General features: G+C 40.8%; 1 protein-coding gene and 4 long non-coding RNA genes across 5 annotated transcripts; all 5 read right to left on the bottom strand.

The window, feature by feature from the left end:
• Nucleotides 1–2: 2 nt before the first annotated feature.
• On the bottom strand, nucleotides 3–10178 carry LOC116411660 (traf2 and NCK-interacting protein kinase-like). Its single transcript, XM_031904418.1, has 20 exons — nucleotides 10134–10178; nucleotides 9441–9476; nucleotides 9035–9133; nucleotides 8465–8500; nucleotides 7913–8017; nucleotides 7351–7381; nucleotides 6986–7023; nucleotides 6742–6831; nucleotides 6191–6259; nucleotides 5753–5788; nucleotides 5556–5621; nucleotides 5082–5138; nucleotides 4088–4216; nucleotides 3753–3857; nucleotides 3559–3649; nucleotides 3331–3446; nucleotides 2532–2583; nucleotides 2160–2241; nucleotides 789–940; nucleotides 3–43 (listed from the first exon to the last, which is right to left on the bottom strand). The coding sequence occupies exons 1-20, from the start codon at nucleotides 10176–10178 to the stop codon at nucleotides 30–32; spliced, it is 1449 nt and encodes a 482-aa protein (XP_031760278.1). The 3' UTR covers nucleotides 3–29.
• Nucleotides 10179–11113: 935 nt separating this feature from the next.
• Nucleotides 11114–11738, bottom strand: LOC116408430. The gene is made up of 3 exons (XR_004220920.1): nucleotides 11692–11738; nucleotides 11536–11571; nucleotides 11114–11229 (listed from the first exon to the last, which is right to left on the bottom strand). It is a non-coding gene; the product is annotated as an uncharacterized LOC116408430 (long non-coding RNA).
• A 527-nt stretch (nucleotides 11739–12265) lies between these two features.
• On the bottom strand, nucleotides 12266–14090 carry LOC116408277. Its single transcript, XR_004220836.1, has 3 exons — nucleotides 14003–14090; nucleotides 13590–13634; nucleotides 12266–12338 (listed from the first exon to the last, which is right to left on the bottom strand). It is a non-coding gene; the product is annotated as an uncharacterized LOC116408277 (long non-coding RNA).
• An 857-nt stretch (nucleotides 14091–14947) lies between these two features.
• Nucleotides 14948–15539, bottom strand: LOC116408278. The gene is made up of 3 exons (XR_004220837.1): nucleotides 15450–15539; nucleotides 15280–15315; nucleotides 14948–15040 (listed from the first exon to the last, which is right to left on the bottom strand). It is a non-coding gene; the product is annotated as an uncharacterized LOC116408278 (long non-coding RNA).
• Nucleotides 15540–15946: 407 nt separating this feature from the next.
• LOC116408279 lies at nucleotides 15947–18770 on the bottom strand. Its single transcript, XR_004220838.1, has 3 exons — nucleotides 18656–18770; nucleotides 17291–17335; nucleotides 15947–16101 (listed from the first exon to the last, which is right to left on the bottom strand). It is a non-coding gene; the product is annotated as an uncharacterized LOC116408279 (long non-coding RNA).
• Between the last annotated feature and the right edge of the window lie 595 nt (nucleotides 18771–19365).

Consider the following 19365-nt stretch of genomic DNA (forward strand, 5'->3'; position numbering starts at 1 on the left):
TCCCCCGATGGCTGCCTCCTTCTGTTCTTTTAGTGCTTCATTCCTAAGGAGAGATTGTTCAGCGTTATTCATGGAGTAGGTGAGTTTATAATAATTCTGTCATTTGTTTGTTTTTACTATTTGCATTCATAGTTTTTGTCATTGCATGTTTTATATATAACGTTCCCTTTGCTGCTAATGTAAAGGTCAACTACAACTATCTATTAATAACCTGTTCTCCCATCCCAGCTTGTTTGTCTGTCCCGTAGATTTAAGGTCCCCATACACGAGATCGCCAAGCGAGTGGATCTTCACCCGATATCCCCACCTACGGATGGCTGATATCGGGGAGTGTGTAGGTAAAAAAAAAAAATAATTTGATCGTTTGGCCCAGGGGCCAAAGGATCGAATTATATTGGCGGCAATGGGGGCAGTTGGTTCGGGGACCGCATCAACGAGCTGATGCGGTCCCCGATCCGACTGAATTTTCTAACCTGCCCGATCGATATCTGCCCAATTTCAGGCCAGATGTTGGTCGGGCAGGCCCCTCGTTTCTGCCCCTACACGAGCCGATAAGCTGCAGAATCAGTTTAAGGGACCCATATCGACAGCTACTATCAACCCGTGTATGGGGACCTTTAGCTCAGTTTAGTGACCTCTGCCCTAATACAAGTCTTTATTATTGGTGGCTTTAGTATCGAATGAATTTGTATGTAGGAAAGCAACAGAATATTTGTATGAATGGGAGCAGTAGATGGTTATAGTCAATGCATTGTGGGAACTATAATGAGAATGAGCAGTCCCCTTACCTCTGTGCAGCTGTTGGGCGATGTTCTTTTGCACACCCCTTTCACCCCTGATCTCTCCAATGAAGGGGTGGGACAGAAGTTGCCTTGCAGACGGTCTTTTCGATGGTTCTCTCTGCAGGCACTCGGAAATGAAGAAACGGAACTCATCGCTCCTGGAAAAAAGAAACGGTGGCAAAATGATATCATATATCATAATTGTTCATGTTACATAATCTCTCATTTCCCAGAGTTCACACGTTTAACAGTTAATAGAATCAGCACAGCCAAGTGCCCTGTATACCCCATTATCCCCTCTATAAATGCCTCGCTGCCCAATCACAACACAGGCAGATAGGGGCTGTTCGAGACAGCAATAGAGGGTGAACCCATTACTTACGAACCCTGAATTATTAGGGTACATTTACCTGTGACCAAGTTTCTGTCTCTCTGGTTTGGCCAACATCTTAGCCCGGCTTGTATTGGCTGCCAGATACCAGCCCCAAGATCTCAAGCTCAGCACGAGAGTCTGCATTTGTGCATTCAAGAGCTACACATGTTACACATCACCTTCACCCTTATTTCAGCCCGGACTGGGACACTTAATAGGCCCCGGCATTTCATATACACAAAACAGGCCCCCCAGCCCAATAAAAAGTGATTGGCTATGGCATCTTACAGCAATTACCTGCCCTCATTTACCCATTTATCCCTTTCCCCACCCTTACTTTACCTCATATCCCAATGTCCCCCTCACCATAACTTCTACCTTGCCTATTTCCCTACCTTTCCTGACTCTCTTTCTCATTCACACACCTTATTAACCCTTTCCATGTTCCCGATCTCCCGCTAACTGCCTATTCCATTTCCCCACCCTCTGCCCCTAATTGCCTATTCCATTTCCCCACCCTCTCCCCCTAACTGCCAATTCCATTTCCCCACCCTCTCCCCCTAACTGCCTATTCCATTTCCCCACCCTCTCCCCCTCACTGCCTATTCCATTTCCCCACCCTCTCCCCCTAACTGCCTATTCCATTTCCCCACCCTCTCCCCCTAACTGCCAATTCCATTTCCCCACCCTCTCCCCCTAACTGCCTATTCCATTTCCCCACCCTCTCCCCCTAACTGCCTATTCCATTTCCCCACCCTCTCCCCCTCACTGCCTATTCCATTTCCCCACCCTCTCCCCCTAACTGCCTATTCCATTTCCCCACCCTCTCCCCTAACTGCCTATTCCATTTCTCCACCCTCTCCCCCTCACTGCCTATTCCATTTCCCCACCCTCTCCCCCTCACTGCCTATTCCATTTCCCCACCCTCTCCCCCTAACTGCCTATTCCATTTCTCCACCCTCTCCCCCTCACTGCCTATTCCAATTCTAGTGAAAGAGACTCACCATTTTCCCCATGGTGTTAATGTTGGCGCGGGACCACGTGTGATCTTCTCAATCAGCTTCTGTCGTGGAAGTTTGCTGAATGCTGGGATGTAAAGATACAAAAGAAAAATATGACGACCGATGAATACAACATTTCGGGTGAAATTCACTTGAATTCAAATTTTTAAGCTTTGTCGAATCCTGTAAATTCTGTAACTCAATGTGTTATAATCTCAACTGACAGACAAAAAATGAATTGGGAATCAGGAAATCAATGATTACAATTGTTTGGAAACGGAAGATACACCCCTTATTGGCCCATACAGGAGCTCGCCAGGTTTTAGCGGCCAGTTCATTACCTGTATACACATGCACACACTAGGGTTTACTTACAGAGTCCCTCCGCCATTTCGATGGCTGCAATGCCGAGTGACCAGATGTCAGCCTGGATATTAAAACATGGGGAAAAGACAGTTATTAGAGAAGAATATACACAGAGTACATGGACATAATTCCAGTTGCAGAGAATTCAGATACTTCTGATCCCTATCCACCCACACCCTGATAGTGATTCTATTTAGGATGCACAACAATAAATCCATTAGAAGCCTATAATCAAGTAGTGAAGTGCTGTGACTTTTATGTCTAGAAAATGACCCCAAACTGAGAGTCGTGTGTTACACGGAGTGTGACCTCCCCATAAAGCATAAGCAGTCAGATGAAGTTGGTTTCTAATATTCTTGTGTCCTCAGGGCCGGACTGGGCTGCAGGGACACAGAGAAAAATCCTGGTGGGCCCCGGCGGCCCAGATCCGACCCTTGCCGACGCTCCCCCTGCCCCACTGTTCCTCCCCTGATGTGTTAAATTTACGCGCTCGGGGGAGGACGTGGGATGGGGGGCCCTGCGGGGGGGGTTAGGGGGCCCCTGTGGGGGGGTTAGGGGACGCGGCCGGCAGGGGCACCTACAGGCCCTTCACCCCCCAGTCTGACCCTGTGTGTCCTGCACCTAAAATGCATTTCACTCTCTCATTTCAGATTCTCGTATCACAGAAACCACATTACAGCTCTGCATTCTCTGTTATGAGAGGGGTAAGTAAAGTGAGTGGAAAATTCCATGCAGTTTAAGCGACATACATTTTATATAACAGAGACATTAACTCTAAACTAAAAAGATAGGGAAGACATCGCAATACCTTATGGTCATACTCGTGCTTGTTGGTAAAATTAGCCAGTACTTCTGGGGCCGAGTATGTTATAGTCCCAGAAGTACTGCTGCTCTTTTCTCCAAACGTGGCAAATCCAAATTCGCCTGAAATTGTATGAGAAAAGCAGGGATGTTAATGTTCATTTAGACATGCTAGCCACCAATAAACACCATGGGGAAAAAATATCCTTGTGTTCAGATTCCAAGCGTCACTTACCGATCTTCACCTCTCCATAGGAGGTGATCAGGATGTTTTCGGGCTTGATGTCATGGTGGATGATGTTCTTCTTTTGCAGGTGGAAAAGGCCCTGAGAAATCAAGAAAGCAAAAGTAAGTATATAAATATTTTTGAACTCACTGATTAATGAGAAATATGCAGAGTAGCACCAAGCAGTTCAACGTGTGACCTACCGTGGTTATTTGTTTGCAGATGTAGGAGATCCACCTTTCTCCTAAGGTCTTTCTGGTGCCAATGAGATCTTGCAGAGTGGCACCAGTGATGAACTCAGTAGCAATCTAGAAAACAAATAAAGAATATTTGGTCAACTATTTTATTTCTCTAAAAATGTATTGGGAACCCGAGGAAGAGGCTTTGTGGCTTTAAGTCTTGGTGTGACTGCAATATCAGCCGCAACTGTTTCTTACCAAACGGGATCATGTTTGCACCCAAAATGCGTATTAGATCAGTTATAATTGGCCTGTTTGCTACATAAATGTGTAACCTCTCCGAATAAACACTTCCTTACCCATAGTCCTTCCGGGAGTGATGGTGTCCGTGGGGCCTGATGGTAATAGGCCCCATAGAAATCCACGATGTTTTCATGGCCTGACACCATTTCAAGGACTTGAACTTCTGATTGGATTCCTTTTTGCTTCTAGTTTAAAAAAAAAAGAAACAAGGTAAATAAAATGGATACAATAACAATTTAAAATACCCCAACCTAACTTGATGTTGTGAAAAATGACAGCTTTGTAATATCCCTACATGAGTATTGTATAATATGACAGAGACTCCTTTAGTTCTTTAATATCGAACTGTACAGGTATAGGACCCATTATCCAGAATGCCCGGGGCCAAGGGTATTTCCGGATAAGGGGTCTTTCTGTAATTTGGATCTCCACACCTTAGGTCTACTAAAAATTGTATAAAACATTTATTAAACTCAATAGGATTGTTTTGCATCCAATAAGGATTATTTATATCTTAGTTAGGATCAAGTACAGGTACTGTTTTATTATTACAGAGAAAAGGGAATCATTTAACCATGAAATAAACCCAATAGGGCTGTTCTGCCCCCAATAAGGGGTAATTATATCTTAGTTGGGATCAAGTACAGGTACTGTTTTATTATTACAGAGAAAAGGGAATCATTTAACCATGAAATAAACCCAATAGGGCTGTTCTGCCCCCAATAAGGGGTAATTATATCTTAGTTGGGATCAATTACAAGGTACTGTTTTATTATTACAGAGAAAAAGCAAATCAGTTTTAAAATTCTAAATTATTTGATTAAAATGGAGTCTATGGGAGACAGGCTTTCCGTAATTCAGAGCTTTCTAGATAACAGGTTTCAGGATAAGGGATCCCATACCTGTATTTGTTATTTTACAGTAACATAGTTATTAGGGACCAGGGTATTTCACTGACTGTATTTGGTTAACAAGTTCCCATAATGTAGGTATAACAAAAGGCTAATTAGTATCTAATTACAGTAATCAGTAATCATGAAGACACATTACCTCTTGATCTTCTATGATTACAATGGCCACCTCCATTCGTCTGCTTCGGTGCCATCCCTGTAACAAATGTAGGAAAAGAAACTCAGCAATCATTGCTAACAAAACAGAATGGGAAAGCAAATAGATATACAGAAGCATGTAAATATTATTATTATTATTATTAACATTTATTTATAAAGCGCCAACATATCCCGCAGCGCTGTACAATAAGTGGGTTTCATACATTGGGCATACAGAGTAACATATAAAGCAATCAATAACCGATACAAGAGGTGAAGAGGGCCCTGCCCAAAAGAGCTTACAATCTACAAATATAAATATGGAAAGGTTTATTGGCTGAAGCCCAAGAAAAACACAGAAAGGACAATACTCTAGAGGGCAGAACCAATGGACAGAATTACATAATAATAATAATTACATAATAATAACCCAAAAGCGCACACACACATTTTAACACAGAATAAAATAACTTACATTGTAAATCACTCCATTGGGGTCCTCTCCGATTTGTTCCCCCAATTTGAAATATCTCCCGGGCTCCTGAAAAAATAACATTGAAAATGTGATAAACTAATATTAAGCAGTTGGACAAATAACCTTTCTAACATGTGAGAAGCGCAGAAGGTGTAAGAGGAAACAGAGGGTAGAAATACAGTTTTACAGCTACTTACTGGATATTTCTCAGCGAGTGAGATGGTGTTATTCCCCTGAGGAAGAGAAAAGGGATTTAATCAGAGCAACTCATTTTGTGGAACTGCTAACATTATATTTTGTAGAGCAAGGAAAGGATTCATTTACTAAGTGGTGCCAGTATGTTAGTTAAAGTCGTTTGGCTCATACATAGAACATTTATAATGAACTGGCAGATACATCTTGGTAAAAACAGAGAACATTTGCCCCTTTACAACTTTAGTTTAAGGAACAGGCCTTGTGCTGAACTATACTTTGCTTATGGTTTGAACCCTCTTTATAAAAAAAAATCCCTCTCTCCCACACAAGCTGAACCGCTGGGCTTTGAGATAAGAGCAGCTTAAGGGGAAATCAGTTTAAATATAAATCAATAAAAAGGTTTAATCAGATCTGTTTGTTTAAACCTCATTGAGACCCACCTCGTTGGTCGGAGGTTCCACTCGCTTTCTCTGGGAGATCTTGGGCCGGCAGGTGGTAGTGCCAGATTCCTGGGAAAGAAAATGTGTTGTTATATAAACTGATCTTAAAATTGAACTGCAACACCCAAATGTATATGTTTGTGCCCATAAATAAGGGGAGATAGAGCTTTGGAGCAGGCTTGATGGTTGTTATGTCTTGCAGTGTCCTTTCTTTTATACCCCTCATTGCTCTGATTGCAGGAGTTTGTGTAGTGAAGCCTGCCTGGATCTTGGCTTTAGTGTGTATGTTCTAGAAGGGCAATGAGAGATGTGGAAGGTCTGAGAGGATGTAACGGAGGCAAAAAGTGGTGCCCAACCCCCCCACTGAGCCCTTGTGCATTTGACCTGCAGGTAAGAGTGGGATGGGGCCTACATAAGAGTTTGCATGATGTGGTTGGATGGGGGCCTGCTCGGAGCCCAAATAGGTTTAAAATGATTTAATGCTATATTGAGAGAAAAAATATTAAATTAAGCTCAAACCTAAACTATAGAAAAACAAATAAAGCTCAAACCTCCTTAAGGTGTTTCTTATCCTCTTGGCTCAGTTCCGTTACTGAGCCCTCGTCCTGGCTGGTGTTGGTGCCAGTCTCTTCAGGTGACGCCTGGGAAATATAAATAGAGTTTCTCAACCATCAAAGTGAGAGCTTAAAAGTGTCATTAACATGTTCCTATAGAAACGGTCACAATGGATTTTATGTAGCCGAGTTGGATATTTTAATATAATTGTGTTTTTCTTTTACATAATTTTCTGCTTACCTGGTAGTGGCAGGGGCGGGTGTCGGCGCTCGCCTCCACTATCAGCTCTTCCTCCTGTTTAAGTCAGAAAAAAAGATTGAAAAAATAATTTCATGGCTCCAATAAAAACTGAGCCCTTTTAAACACACTGCCTGACACAATGGGTCTGGGTTCAGACCAGGAAGAAGGCTGATGACAGTGTAGGGGCTGATTCTTGGCCTGTGTTTTTCTGAAGGCCAAGATCAGCCCCCCCATGTGGCATTAGCCTTAATATCTGGCCAAGTAGGCGGTGCCTAACAAATTGCCGCCCCCAAAGTGAATCTAGATTGGATATTCTCTTAAAATATCTTTTTCTATTCTGACCCTATTATTTTTTCTTACCTGACAGGTGTTCTCATCAGGGATATCGTGAGTCTCCTGATTGAAAAAAAGGTAAGAAAAAGTTATTGCACATTGTAATATTTCTGTTGTATAGAAGCTGATATACAGTCTTGCATAAAATAGAGGGTGATTTTTATTTGCCCGACACAGTGGTACTTATTTACTTATATAGGGTAAATGCCGGATGCGGCGGCACATCAACAAGCATTTAGGAACATAGGGTCGGATTGTCAGCCTGTGTTTATCCAAAGGCCGAGTATCTAGCACGTGTGGCAGGAGCCTATGAGTTAAATTGTATGAGTGTATGTAATCATAGCAACCAATCATATTTTTTTATTTTCTAATTTATACACGCTAGAAGACCGGTAAGAAACAGATGCTGACTGGTTAACTGAGGCTAACTTGCTCTAATGCAGTTGCCCACACCAAACTATGTTAGTAAATAATTTTCACTTGGGTAAATATTATTATTATTCTTTACAGATATTATTCATGACCCCTGTAGCTCCAATACAAACTGAGCCCTTTTAAACACATTGGGACCCCTGCAAAATGTTTGGCCCATACCTCACAGGTGTTACACTGAGGGACTCCGCTCTTATCCTCTTGGCTCAGTTCCGTTACTGAGCCCTCGTCCTGGCTGGTGTTGGTGCCAGTCTCTTCAGGTGACGCCTGGGAAATATAAATACAGTTTCTAAACCATCTAAGTGAGAGCTTAAAAGTGTCATAAAAACATGTTCCTAGAGAAACGGTCACAATGGATTTTATGTAGCCGAGTTGGATATTTTAATATAATTGTGTTTCTCTTTTACATAATTTTCTGCTTACCTGGTAGTGGCAGGGGCGGGTGTCGGCGCTCGCCTCCACTATCAGCTCTTCCTCCTGGTTAAGGCAGAAAAAAAGATTTTAAAAAATAATTTCATGGCTCCGATAAAAACTGAGCTCTTTTAAACACATTGCCTGACGCAATGGTTCTGGGTTCAGACCAATAAGAAGGCTGATGCCTTAATTTCTGGCTAAGTAGGCGGTGCCTAACAAATTGCCAACCCCAAAGTAAATCTAGATTGGATATTCTCTTAATATATCTTTATCTATTCTGACCCTATTATTTTTTCTTACCTGACAGATGTTATCATCAGGGATTTGGGGAGTCTCCTGATTGAAAAAAAGGTAATAAAAAGTTATTGCGCATTGTAATATTTCTGTTGTATAGAAGCTGATATACAGTCTTGCATAAAATAGAGGGTGATTTTTATTTGCCCGACACAGTGGTACTTATTTACTTATATAGGGTAAATGCCGGATGCGGCGGCACATCAACAAGCATTTAGGAACATAGGGTCGGATTGTCAGCCTGTGTTTATCCAAAGGCCGAGTATCTAGCACGTGTGGCAGGAGCCTATCAGTTAAATTGTATGAGTGTATGTAATCATAGCAACCAATCATATTTTTTTTATTTTCTAATTTATACACGCTAGAAGGCCGGTAAGAAACAGATGCTGACTGGTTAACTGAGGCTAACTTGCCCAAATGCAGTTGCCCACACCAAACTATGTTAGTAAATAATTTTCACTGTTGGTTAAATATTATTATTATTCTTTACAGATATTATTCATGACCCCTATAGCTCCAATACAAACTGAGCCCTTTTAAACACATTGGGACCCCTGCAAAATGTTTGGCCCATACCTCACTGGTGTTATACGGAGGGACTCCGCTCTCATCTACAGATTCCTGGTAGTGGCAGGGGCTGGTGTCGGCACTCGCCTCCACTACCAGGTCTTCCTGCTGAAAAATAGGAAAAAAAATAGATTTTAAAAATAATTTCATGGCTCCAATAAAAACTGAGCCCTTTTAAACACACTGCCTGACACAATGGGTCTGAGTTCAGACCAGGAAGAAGGCTGATGCCAGTGTAGGGGCTGATTCTTGGCCTGTGTTTTTCTGAAGGCCAAGATCAGCCCCCCCATGTGGCATTAGCCTTAATATCTGGCCAAGTAGGCGGTGCCTAACAAATTGCCACCCCAAAGTGAATCTAGATTGAATATTCTCTTAATATATCTTTATCTATTGTGACCCTATTATTTTTTCTTACCTGACAGATGTTGTCATCAGGGATTTGGGGAGTCTCCTGATTGAAAAAAAGGTAAGAAAAAGTTATTACACATTGTAATATTTCTGTTGTATAGAAGCTGATATACAGTCTTGCATAAAATAGAGGGTGATTTTTATTTGCCCGACACAGGCTGCTTATTTACTTATATAGGGTAAATGCCGGATGCGGTGGCACATCAACAAGCATTTAGGAACATAGGGTCGGATTGTCAGCCTGTGTTTATCCAAAGGCCGAGTATCTAGCACGTGTGGCAGGAGCCTATGAGTTAAATTGTATGAGTGTATGTAATCATAGCAACCAATCATATTTTTTTATTTTCTAATTTATACACGCTAGAAGATCAGTAAGAAACAGATACTGACTGGTTAACTGAGGCTAACTTGCTCTAATGCAGTTGCCCACACCAAACTATGTTAGTAAATAATTTCCACTGTTGGGTAAATATTATTATTATTATTCTTTACAGATATTATTCATGACCCTTGTAGCTCCAGTACAAACTGAGCCCTTTTAAACACATTGGGACCCCTGCAAAATGTTTGGCCCATACCTCACAGGTGTTATACGGAGGGACTCCGCTCTTATCCTCTTGGCTCAGTTCCGTTACTGAGCCCTCGTCCTGGCTGGTGTTGGTGCCAGTCTCTTCAGGTGACGCCTGGGAAATAAAAATACAGTTTCTAAACCATCTAAGTGAGAGCTTAAAAGTGTCATTAACATGTTCCTATAGAAACGGTCACAATGGATTTTATGTAGCCGAGTGGGATATTTTAATATAATTGTGTTTCTCTGTTACATAATTTTCTGCTTACCTGGTAGTGGCAGGGGCGGGTGTCGGCGCTCACCTCCACTATCAGCTCTTCCTCCTGGTTAAGTAAGAAAAAAAGATTTTAAAAAATAATTTCATGGCTCCGATAAAAACTGAGCTCTTTTAAACACATTGCCTGACGCAATGGTTCTGGGTTCAGACCAATAAGAAGGCTGATGCCTTAATTTCTGGCTAAGTAGGCGGTGCCTAACAAATTGCCGCCCCCAAAGTGAATCTAGATTGGATATTCTCCTAAAATATCTTTTTCTATTGTGACCCTATTATTTTTTCTTACCTGACAGATGTTTTCGTCAGGGATATCGAGAGTCTCCTGATTGAAAAAAAGGTAAGAAAAAGTTATTGCACATTGTAATATTTCTGTTGTATAGAAGCTGATATACAGTCTTGCATAAAATAGAGGGTGATTTTTATTTGCCCGACACAGTGGTACTTATTTACTTATATAGGGTAAATGCCGGATGCGGTGGCACATCAACAAGCATTTAGGAACATAGGGTCGGATTGTCAGCCTGTGTTTATCCAAAGGCCGAGTATCTAGCACGTGTGGCAGGAGCCTATCAGTTAAATTGTATGAGTGTATGTAATCATAGCAACCAATCATATTTTATTTTCCAATTTATAAACGCTAGAAGGCCGGTAAGAAACAGATGCTGACTGGTTAACTGAGGCTAACTTGCCCAAATGCAGTTGCCCACACCAAACTATGTTAGTAAATAATTTCCACTGTTGGGTAAATATTATTATTATTATTCTTTACAGATATTATTCATGACCCCTGTAGCTCCAATACAAACTGAGCCCTTTTAAACACATTGGGACCCCTGCAAAATATTTGGCCCATACCTCACAGGTGTTACACTGAGGGACTCGGCTCTCATCTACAGATTCCTGGTAGTGGCAGGGGCTGGTGTCGGCATTCGCCTCCACTACCAGGTCTTCCTCCTGAAAAATAGGAAAAAAAATAGATTTTAAAAATAATTTCATGGCTCCAATAAAAACTGAGCCCTTTTAAACACACTGCCTGACGCAATGGGTCTGAGTTCAGACCAGGAAGAAGGCTGATGCCAGTGTAGGGGCTGATTCTTGGCCTGTGTTTTTCTGAAAGCCAAGATCAGCCCCCTATGTGGCATTAGTCTTAATATCTGGCCAAGTAGGCGGTGCCTAACAAATTGCCACCCCAAAGCAAAACTCAAATTTGATATTCTCTTAAATATCTTTTTCTATTGTCGCCCTATTATTTTGTCTTACCTGACAGGTGTTATTCTCAGGGAATTCTGGAGTCTCCTGATTGAAAAAAGGTAAGAAAAAGATGTCGCAAGTTTTAATATTTATGTTTTAAAGAAGCTGATAAATAAAATATAGTTTGATTTTTATTTGCCCCTCTCATCCCTCTCTTATGCTTACATGGCAGATGTTAATAACCGGCTCCAGTTCCTGCTCTGGCTCCTCCTCCTAAGAGAAATAAAGTTAGTTATCTAATCAACTATAACTCTGTAGTTTAGTGTCTAAAATGTACCTTGTACAATACAAATTCCCCAAACTTCCGAAAACCAAACCTCCTTACCTGGCAGTTGTTGTTGCCAGAGGTTTCTGTCGGTTCCTGGTTAAGAGGTAAAAGTCAAGTTATCAAATCAAGTCAGCATTTTAGAAAGGGAAAATAGATCATATGTTATATTAAGGGACTGGTGTTTTATTATTGAATTATTTGATACTCACTTGGCAAACAAAGTTGCCAGATCCAACAGATGGTTCCTGGTTAAGAGAGAAAAATTGATCAGAGCCCTGGATATCTACTAAACTGGGGGGGGGGGGCAGTGCTATAACTATTGTATGCACAGATCCATATGTGGATGGAAATAACATTTATATCACAAGTTATATGGGTTCATTGGCTATAGTTAGCTGTTTGCAAACAGTCATATTAAATGGTAAATTCTGTTAAAGTGAACACAACATTTAGGAAGAAGCGAATAACATAAGGAATCTATGGTACCATCTCCTTTACTGCTTACCAGGCAGAACAGTGGCTTGGGCTCTTCCGTGGGCTCCTCCTGTGAGTGAAAAAAGTTGATGTTACTTTATGGGATAGAAGGCCTATTATCCAATGCAAGTTATCGCTAAAGGTGAATGTTTAGTCTCACAAAAAGATGCTTTTGATGAGATATAATTAATATGTAGAAATAAATGTAGGGTCGATATAGGGATTCATTGTGATAATAATGCAAAGGCTAAAGGCCTCCTTTGCGAGGAGTATATTTCATTCATCAACAATATTGTTTTATACCTGTAGGGCACATTCCTCCAGCCATCAGGTGCTTATGCAATAGGATAATGGTTTGGAACAGTCAGTAGACTGTACCTAGTAGCCAATCAGATATGTTTCTACTTAGTTTTGAATATTAATTCACTGCTTAGTTTATAATTTTGTCGAGGGGTCTGCCAGTCAGTTATAGCGTTATCAGTGAAGTATCCATTATCTTTAGTGACACAAATATACCTCAGTATCTAAACTCGGTGACCCTAAAGGTCCCATACACGGGCTGATTCTAGCTGCTGATATGGGTCCCTTAGACTGATTCAGCAGCTAATCGGCCCGTGTATGGGCACTACCGATGGGCTTGCCCGACCGATATCTGGCCTGAAATTGGGCAGATCTCAATCGGCCAGGTTAGAAAACCTAGTTGAATCGGGGCCACGTCGGCTCGTTGATGCGGTCCCCGGACCGACTTTGCCTATGCCCGTCATTATAATTCCATCGTTTTGCTCAAGGGTCAAATGATCGAATTAGCCTAAATTCCCCCAATAACGACCACCCTAAGGTGGGGGTATCGGGAGAAGATCCGCTCACTTGGCGACATCGCCAAGTGAGGGGATCTTAAGGTGTATGGGCACCTTTAGTAGGTACTAAAAATAAACAACAGTTTGTAACAATAAAATCAATAAATCCCTGTATTATATGGGTCATCTATGGAGCTGGCAATGGATGATTCTGCAGCTGAATTTCAATATTAAATGGTTTTAAAAGTGAGGAAAGTGACCATTGTTATCAATCAGTGGATAAATGTTTACAAATGTTTATTATTCAAAGGAGAAACAATAGGGGAATGTGGCCAACTGGGAATACATTGACTTAATCCAGTTTGTTTAGTTTGGATTAATATGAGTTCAGTTTGTATATAGTGCAACCTCATCCAGGTTATTGTGCGTAGAAATCTATAGGCAAGGAAATAACACGGCTTTGATAACGCAAATAGGTAGGAAAATGGTGTTTAGGAAATGAAGTTGCTCAGTTCTCTGCTTACCACGACAGATTCAATGATGGTGGAATCTGTTTGATCTCGTTCCCTCTGTAGTGAAGAAAAAAAGGTTTATCACTAAAAATAAATGCACAATTATGAAAACTACAATTTAAAGGAAAGCCTAAGTCACTTGGGGGTGCCAAAATGTTAGGTACCCATAACTTAAGTCTGCTAAAATTCATTGAAATATTGAATAAACCCACACTAGAAGGCCGGTAAGAAACAGATGCTGACTGGTTAACTGAGGCTAACTTGCTCTAATGCAGTTGCCCACACCAAACTATGTTAGTAAATAATTTTTACTGTTTGATAAATATTATTATTCTTTACAGATATTATTCATGACCCCTGTAGCTCCAATACAAACTGAGCCCTTTTAAACACATTGGGACCCCTGCAAAATGTTTGGCCCATACCTCACAGGTGTTACACTGAGGGCTCTCATCTAAAGATTCCTGGTAGTGGCAGGGGCGGGTGTCGGCGCTCACCTCCACTATCAGCTCTTCCTCCTGGTTAAGTAAGAAAAAAAAGATTTTAAAAATAATTTCATGGCTCCGATAAAAACTGAGCCCTTTTAAACACACTGCCTGATGCGATGGTTCTGGGTTCAGACCAGGAAGAAGGCTGATGCCAGTGTAGGGGCTGATTCTTGGCCTGTGTTTTTCTGAAGGCCAAGATCAGCCCCCCATGTGGCATTAGTCTTAATTTCTGGCCAAGTAGGCGGTGCCTAAAAAATGTTGGATATTCTCTTAAAATATCTTTTTCTATTGTGACCCTATTATTTTTTTCTTACCTGACAGATGTTGTCGTCAGGGATATCGTGAGTCTCCTGATTGAAAAAAAGGTAAGAAAAAGTTATTGCACATTGTAATATTTCTGTTGTATAGAAGCTGATATACAGTCTTGCATAAAATAGAGGGTGATTTTTATTTGCCCGACACAGGCTGCTTATTTACTTATATACGGTAAATGCCGGTTGCGGCGGCACATCAACAAGCATTTAGGAACATAGGGTCGGATTGTCAGCCTGTGTTTATCCAAAGGCCGAGTATCTAGCACGTGTGGCAGGAGCCTATGAGTTAAATTGTATGAGTGTATGTAATCATAGCAACCAATCATATTTTTTTATTTTCTAATTTATACACGCTAGAAGACCGGTAAGAAACAGATGCTGACTGGTTAACTGAGGCTAACTTGCCCAAATGCAGTTGCCCACACCAAACTATGTTAGTAAATAATTCTTATTGTTTGGTAAATATTATTATTATTCTTTACAGATATTATTCATGACCCCTGTAGCTCCAATACAAACTGAGCGCTTTTAAACATATTGGGACCCCTGCAAAATATTTGGCCCATACCTCACTGGTGTTAAGCTGAGGGCTCTCATCTAAAGATTCCTGGTAGCGGGAGGGGCGGGTGTCGGCGCTCACCTCCACTATCAGCTCTTCCTCCTGGTTAAGTAAGGAAAAAAAAGATTTTAAAAATAATTTCATGGCTCCAATAAAAACTGAGCCTTTCTAAACACATTGCCTGATGCAATGGTTCTGGGTGCAGACCAATAAGAAGGCTGATGACTAAATATCTGGCCAAGTAGGCGGTGCCTAACAAATTGCCGCCCCCAAAGTGAAACTCTAATTTGATATTCTCTTAAAATATCCTTTTCTATTGTGACCCTATTATTTTTTCTTACCTGACAGATGTTATTATCAGGGAATGCTGGAGTCTCCTGATGGAAAAAAGGTAAGAAAAAGATGTTGCAAGTTTTAATATTTATGTTTTAAAGAAGCTGATATACAGTCTTGCATAAATAAAATATAGTTTGATTTTTATTTGCCCCTCTCATCCCTCTCTTATGCTTACATGGCAGATGTTAATAGCCGGCTCCAGTTCCTGCTCTGGCTCCTCCTCCTAAGAGAAATAAAGTTAGTTATCTAATCAACTTACTATAACTCTGTAGTTTAGTGTCTAAAATGTACCTTGTACAATACAAATTCCCTAAACTTCCGAAAACCAAACCTACTTACCTGGCAGTTGTTGTTGCCAGGGGTTTCTGTTGGTTCCTGGTTAAGAGATAAAAGTCAAGTTATCAAATCAAGTCAGCATTTTAGAAAGGGAAAATAGATCATATGTTATATTAAGGGACTGGTGTTTTATTATTGAATTATTTGATACTCACTTGGCAAACAAAGTTGCCAGATCCAACAGATGGTTCCTGGTTAAGAGAGAAAAATTGATCAGAGCCCTGGATATCTACTAAACTGGGGGGGGGGGGGCAGTGCTATAACTATTGTATGCACAGATCCATATGTGGATGGAAATAACATTTATATCACAAGTTATATGGGTTTATTGGCTATAGTTAGCTGTTTGCAAACAGTCATATTAAATGGTAAATTCTGTTAAAGTGAACACAACATTTAGGAAGAAGCGAATAACATAAGGAATCTATGGTACCATCTCCTTTACTGCTTACCAGGTAGAACGGTGGCTTGGGCTCTTCCGTGGGCTCCTCCTGGTGGAGAGAAAAAAGTTGATGTTACTTTATGGGATAGAAGGCCTATTATCCAATGCAAGTTATCGCTAAAGGTGAATGTTTAGTCTCACAAAAAGATGCTTTTGATGAGATATAATTAATATGTATAAATAAATGTAGAGTCGATATAGGGATTCATTGTGATAATAATGCAAAGACTAAAGGCCTCCTTTGCGAGGAGTATATTTCATTCATCAACAATATTGTTTTATACCTGTAGGGCACATTCCTCCAGCCATCAGGTGCTTATGCAATAGGATAATGGTTTGGAACAGTCAGTAGACTGTACCTAGTAGCCAATCAGATATGTTTCTACACTGCTTAGTTTATAATTTTGTCGAGGGGTCTGCCAGTCAGTTATAACGTTATCAGTGAAGTATCCATTATCTTTAGTGACACAAATATACCTAAGTATCTAAACTCGGTGACCCTAAAGGTCCCTTAGACTGAATCGGCAGCTAATTGGCCCGTGTATGGGTACTACCGACGGGCCTGCCCGACCGATATCTGGCCTGAAATTGGGCAGATCTTGATCGGGCAGGTTAGAAAATCTAGTCGGATCGGGGACCGCATCGGCTCGTTGATGAGGTCCCCGGACCGACTTTGCCTATGCCCGTCATTATAATTCGATCGTTTGGCCCCAGGGCCAAACGATCGAATTACCTAAATTCCCCCAATATCGCCCACCCATAGGTGGGGGATTTTGGGAGAAGATCCACTCGCTTGGCGACATCGCGGATCATAAGCTGTTTGGGCACATTTAGTAGGTACTAAAAATCAACAACAGTTTGTAACAATAAAATCAATAAATCACTGTATTATATGGGTCATCTATGGAGCTGGCAATGGATGATTCTGCAGCTGAATTTCAATATTAAATGGTTTTAAAAGTGAGGAAAGTGACCATTGTTATCAATCAGTGGATAAATGTTTACAAATGTTTATTATTCAAAGGAGAAACAATAGGGGAATGTGGCCAACTGGGAATACATTGACTTAATCCAGTTTGTTTAGTTTGGATTAATATGAGTTCAGTTTGTATACAGTGCAACCTCATCCAGGTTATTGTGCGTAGAAATCTATAGGCAAGGAAATAACACGGCTTTGATAACGCAAATAGGTAGGAAAATGGTGTTTAGGAAATGAAGTTGCTCAGTTCTCTGCTTACCACGACAGATTCAATGATGGTGGAATCTGTTTGATCTCGTTCCCTCTGTAGTGAAGAAAAAAAGGTTTATCACTAAAAATAAATGCACAAATATGAAAACTATAATTTAAAGAAAAGCCTAAGTCACTTAGGGGTGCCAAAATGTTAGGTACCCATAACTTAAGTCTGCTAAAATTCATTGAAATATTGAATAAACCCACACTAGAAGGCCGGTAAGAAAAAGATGCTGACTGGTTAACTGAGGCTAACTTGCTCTAATGCAGTTGCCCACACCAAACTATGTTAGTAAATAATTTTTACTGTTTGATAAATATTATTATTATTATTCTTTACAGATATTATTCATGACCCCTGTAGCTCCAATACAAACTGAGCCCTTTTAAACACATTGGGACCCCTGCAAAATGTTTGGCCCATACCTCACTGGTGTTACACTGAGGGCTCTCATCTAAAGATTCCTGGTAGTGGCAGGGGCGGGTGTCGGCGCTCACCTCCACTATCAGCTCTTCCTCCTGGTTAAGTAAGAAAAAAAAGATTTTAAAAATAATTTCATGGCTCCAATAAAAACTGAGCCCTTTTAAACACATTGCCTGATGCGATGGTTCTGGGTTCAGACCAGGAAGAAGGCTGATGCCAGTGTAGGGGCTGATTCTTGGCCTGTGTTTTTCTGAAGGCCAAGATCAGCCCCCCATGTGGCATTAATGTTAATTTCTGGCCAAGTAGGCGGTGCCTAAAAAATGTTGGATATTCTCTTAAAATATCTTTTTCTATTGTGACCCTATTATTTTTTTCTTACCTGACAGATGTTATCGTCAGGGATATCGAGAGTCTCCTGATTGAAAAAAAGGTAAGAAAAAGTTATTGCGCATTGTAATATTTCTGTTGTATAGAAGCTGATATACAGTCTTGCATAAAATAGAGGGTGATTTTTATTTGCCCGACACAGTGGTGCTTATTTACTTATATAGGGTAAATGCCGGATGCGGTGGCACATCAACAAGCATTTAGGAACATAGGGTCGGATTGTCAGCCTGTGTTTATCCAAAGGCCGAGTATCTAGCACGTGTGGCAGGAGCCTATCAGTTAAATTGTATGAGTGTATGTAATCATAGCAACCAATCATATTTTTTTATTTTCTAATTTATACACGCTAGAAGACCGGTAAGAAACAGATGCTGACTGGTTAACTGAGGCTAACTTGCCCAAATGCAGTTGCCCACACCAAACTATGTTAGTAAATAATTCTTATTGTTTGGTAAATATTATTATTATTCTTTACAGATATTATTCATGACCCCTGTAGCTCCAATACAAACTGAGCCCTTTTAAACATATTGGGACCCCTGCAAAATGTTTGGCCCATACCTCACTGGTGTTAAGCTGAGGGCTCTCATCTAAAGATTCCTGGTAGTGGGAGGGGCGGGTGTCGGCGCTCACCTCCACTATCAGCTCTTCCTCCTGGTTAAGTAAGGAAAAAAAAGATTTTAAAAATAATTTCATGGCTCCAATAAAAACTGAGCCTTTCTAAACACATTGCCTGATGCAATGGTTCTGGGTGCAGACCAATAAGAAGGCTGATGCCTTAATATCTGGCCAAGTAGGCGGTGCCTAACAAATTGCCGCCCCCAAAGTGAAACTCTAATTTGATATTCTCTTAAAATCTCCTTTTCTATTGTCCCCCTATTATTTTTTCTTACCTGACAGGTGTTGTTATCAGGGAATTCTGGAGTCTCCTGATGGAAAAAAGGTAAGAAAAAGATGTTGCAAGTTTTAATATTTATGTTTTAAAGAAGCTGATATACAGTCTTGCATAAATAAAATATAGGGTGATTTTTATTTGCCCCTCTCATCCCTCTCTTATGCTTACATGGCAGATGTTAATAGCCGGCTCCAGTTCCTGCTCTGGCTCCTCCTCCTAAGAGAAATAAAGTTAGTTATCTAATCAACTTACTATAACTCTGTAGCTTAGTGTCTAAAATGTACCTTGTACAATACAAATTCCCTAAACTTCCGAAAACCAAACCTACTTACCTGGCAGTTGTTGTTGCCAGGGGTTTCTGTTGGTTCCTGGTTAA

Source organism: Xenopus tropicalis, chromosome 1 (genome assembly GCF_000004195.4).
Source record: "Xenopus tropicalis strain Nigerian chromosome 1, UCB_Xtro_10.0, whole genome shotgun sequence".
Taxonomy (NCBI): Eukaryota; Metazoa; Chordata; class Amphibia; order Anura; family Pipidae; genus Xenopus; species Xenopus tropicalis.

Bases quoted from the DNA above. Each gene is read 5' to 3' on its own strand.
- LOC116411660 (XM_031904418.1), bottom strand. From the start codon at position 10,178: ATGTTAATGACACTTTTAAGCTCTCACTTAGATGGTTTAGAAACT. The intron at 5,622-5,752 runs GTAAGTAGCTGT...TTATTTTTTCAG, and splicing joins CACTCGCTGAGAAATATCCA to GAGCCCGGGAGATATTTCAA. The intron at 3,447-3,558 runs GTAAGTGACGCT...ATACAATTTCAG, and splicing joins CTATGGAGAGGTGAAGATCG to GCGAATTTGGATTTGCCACG.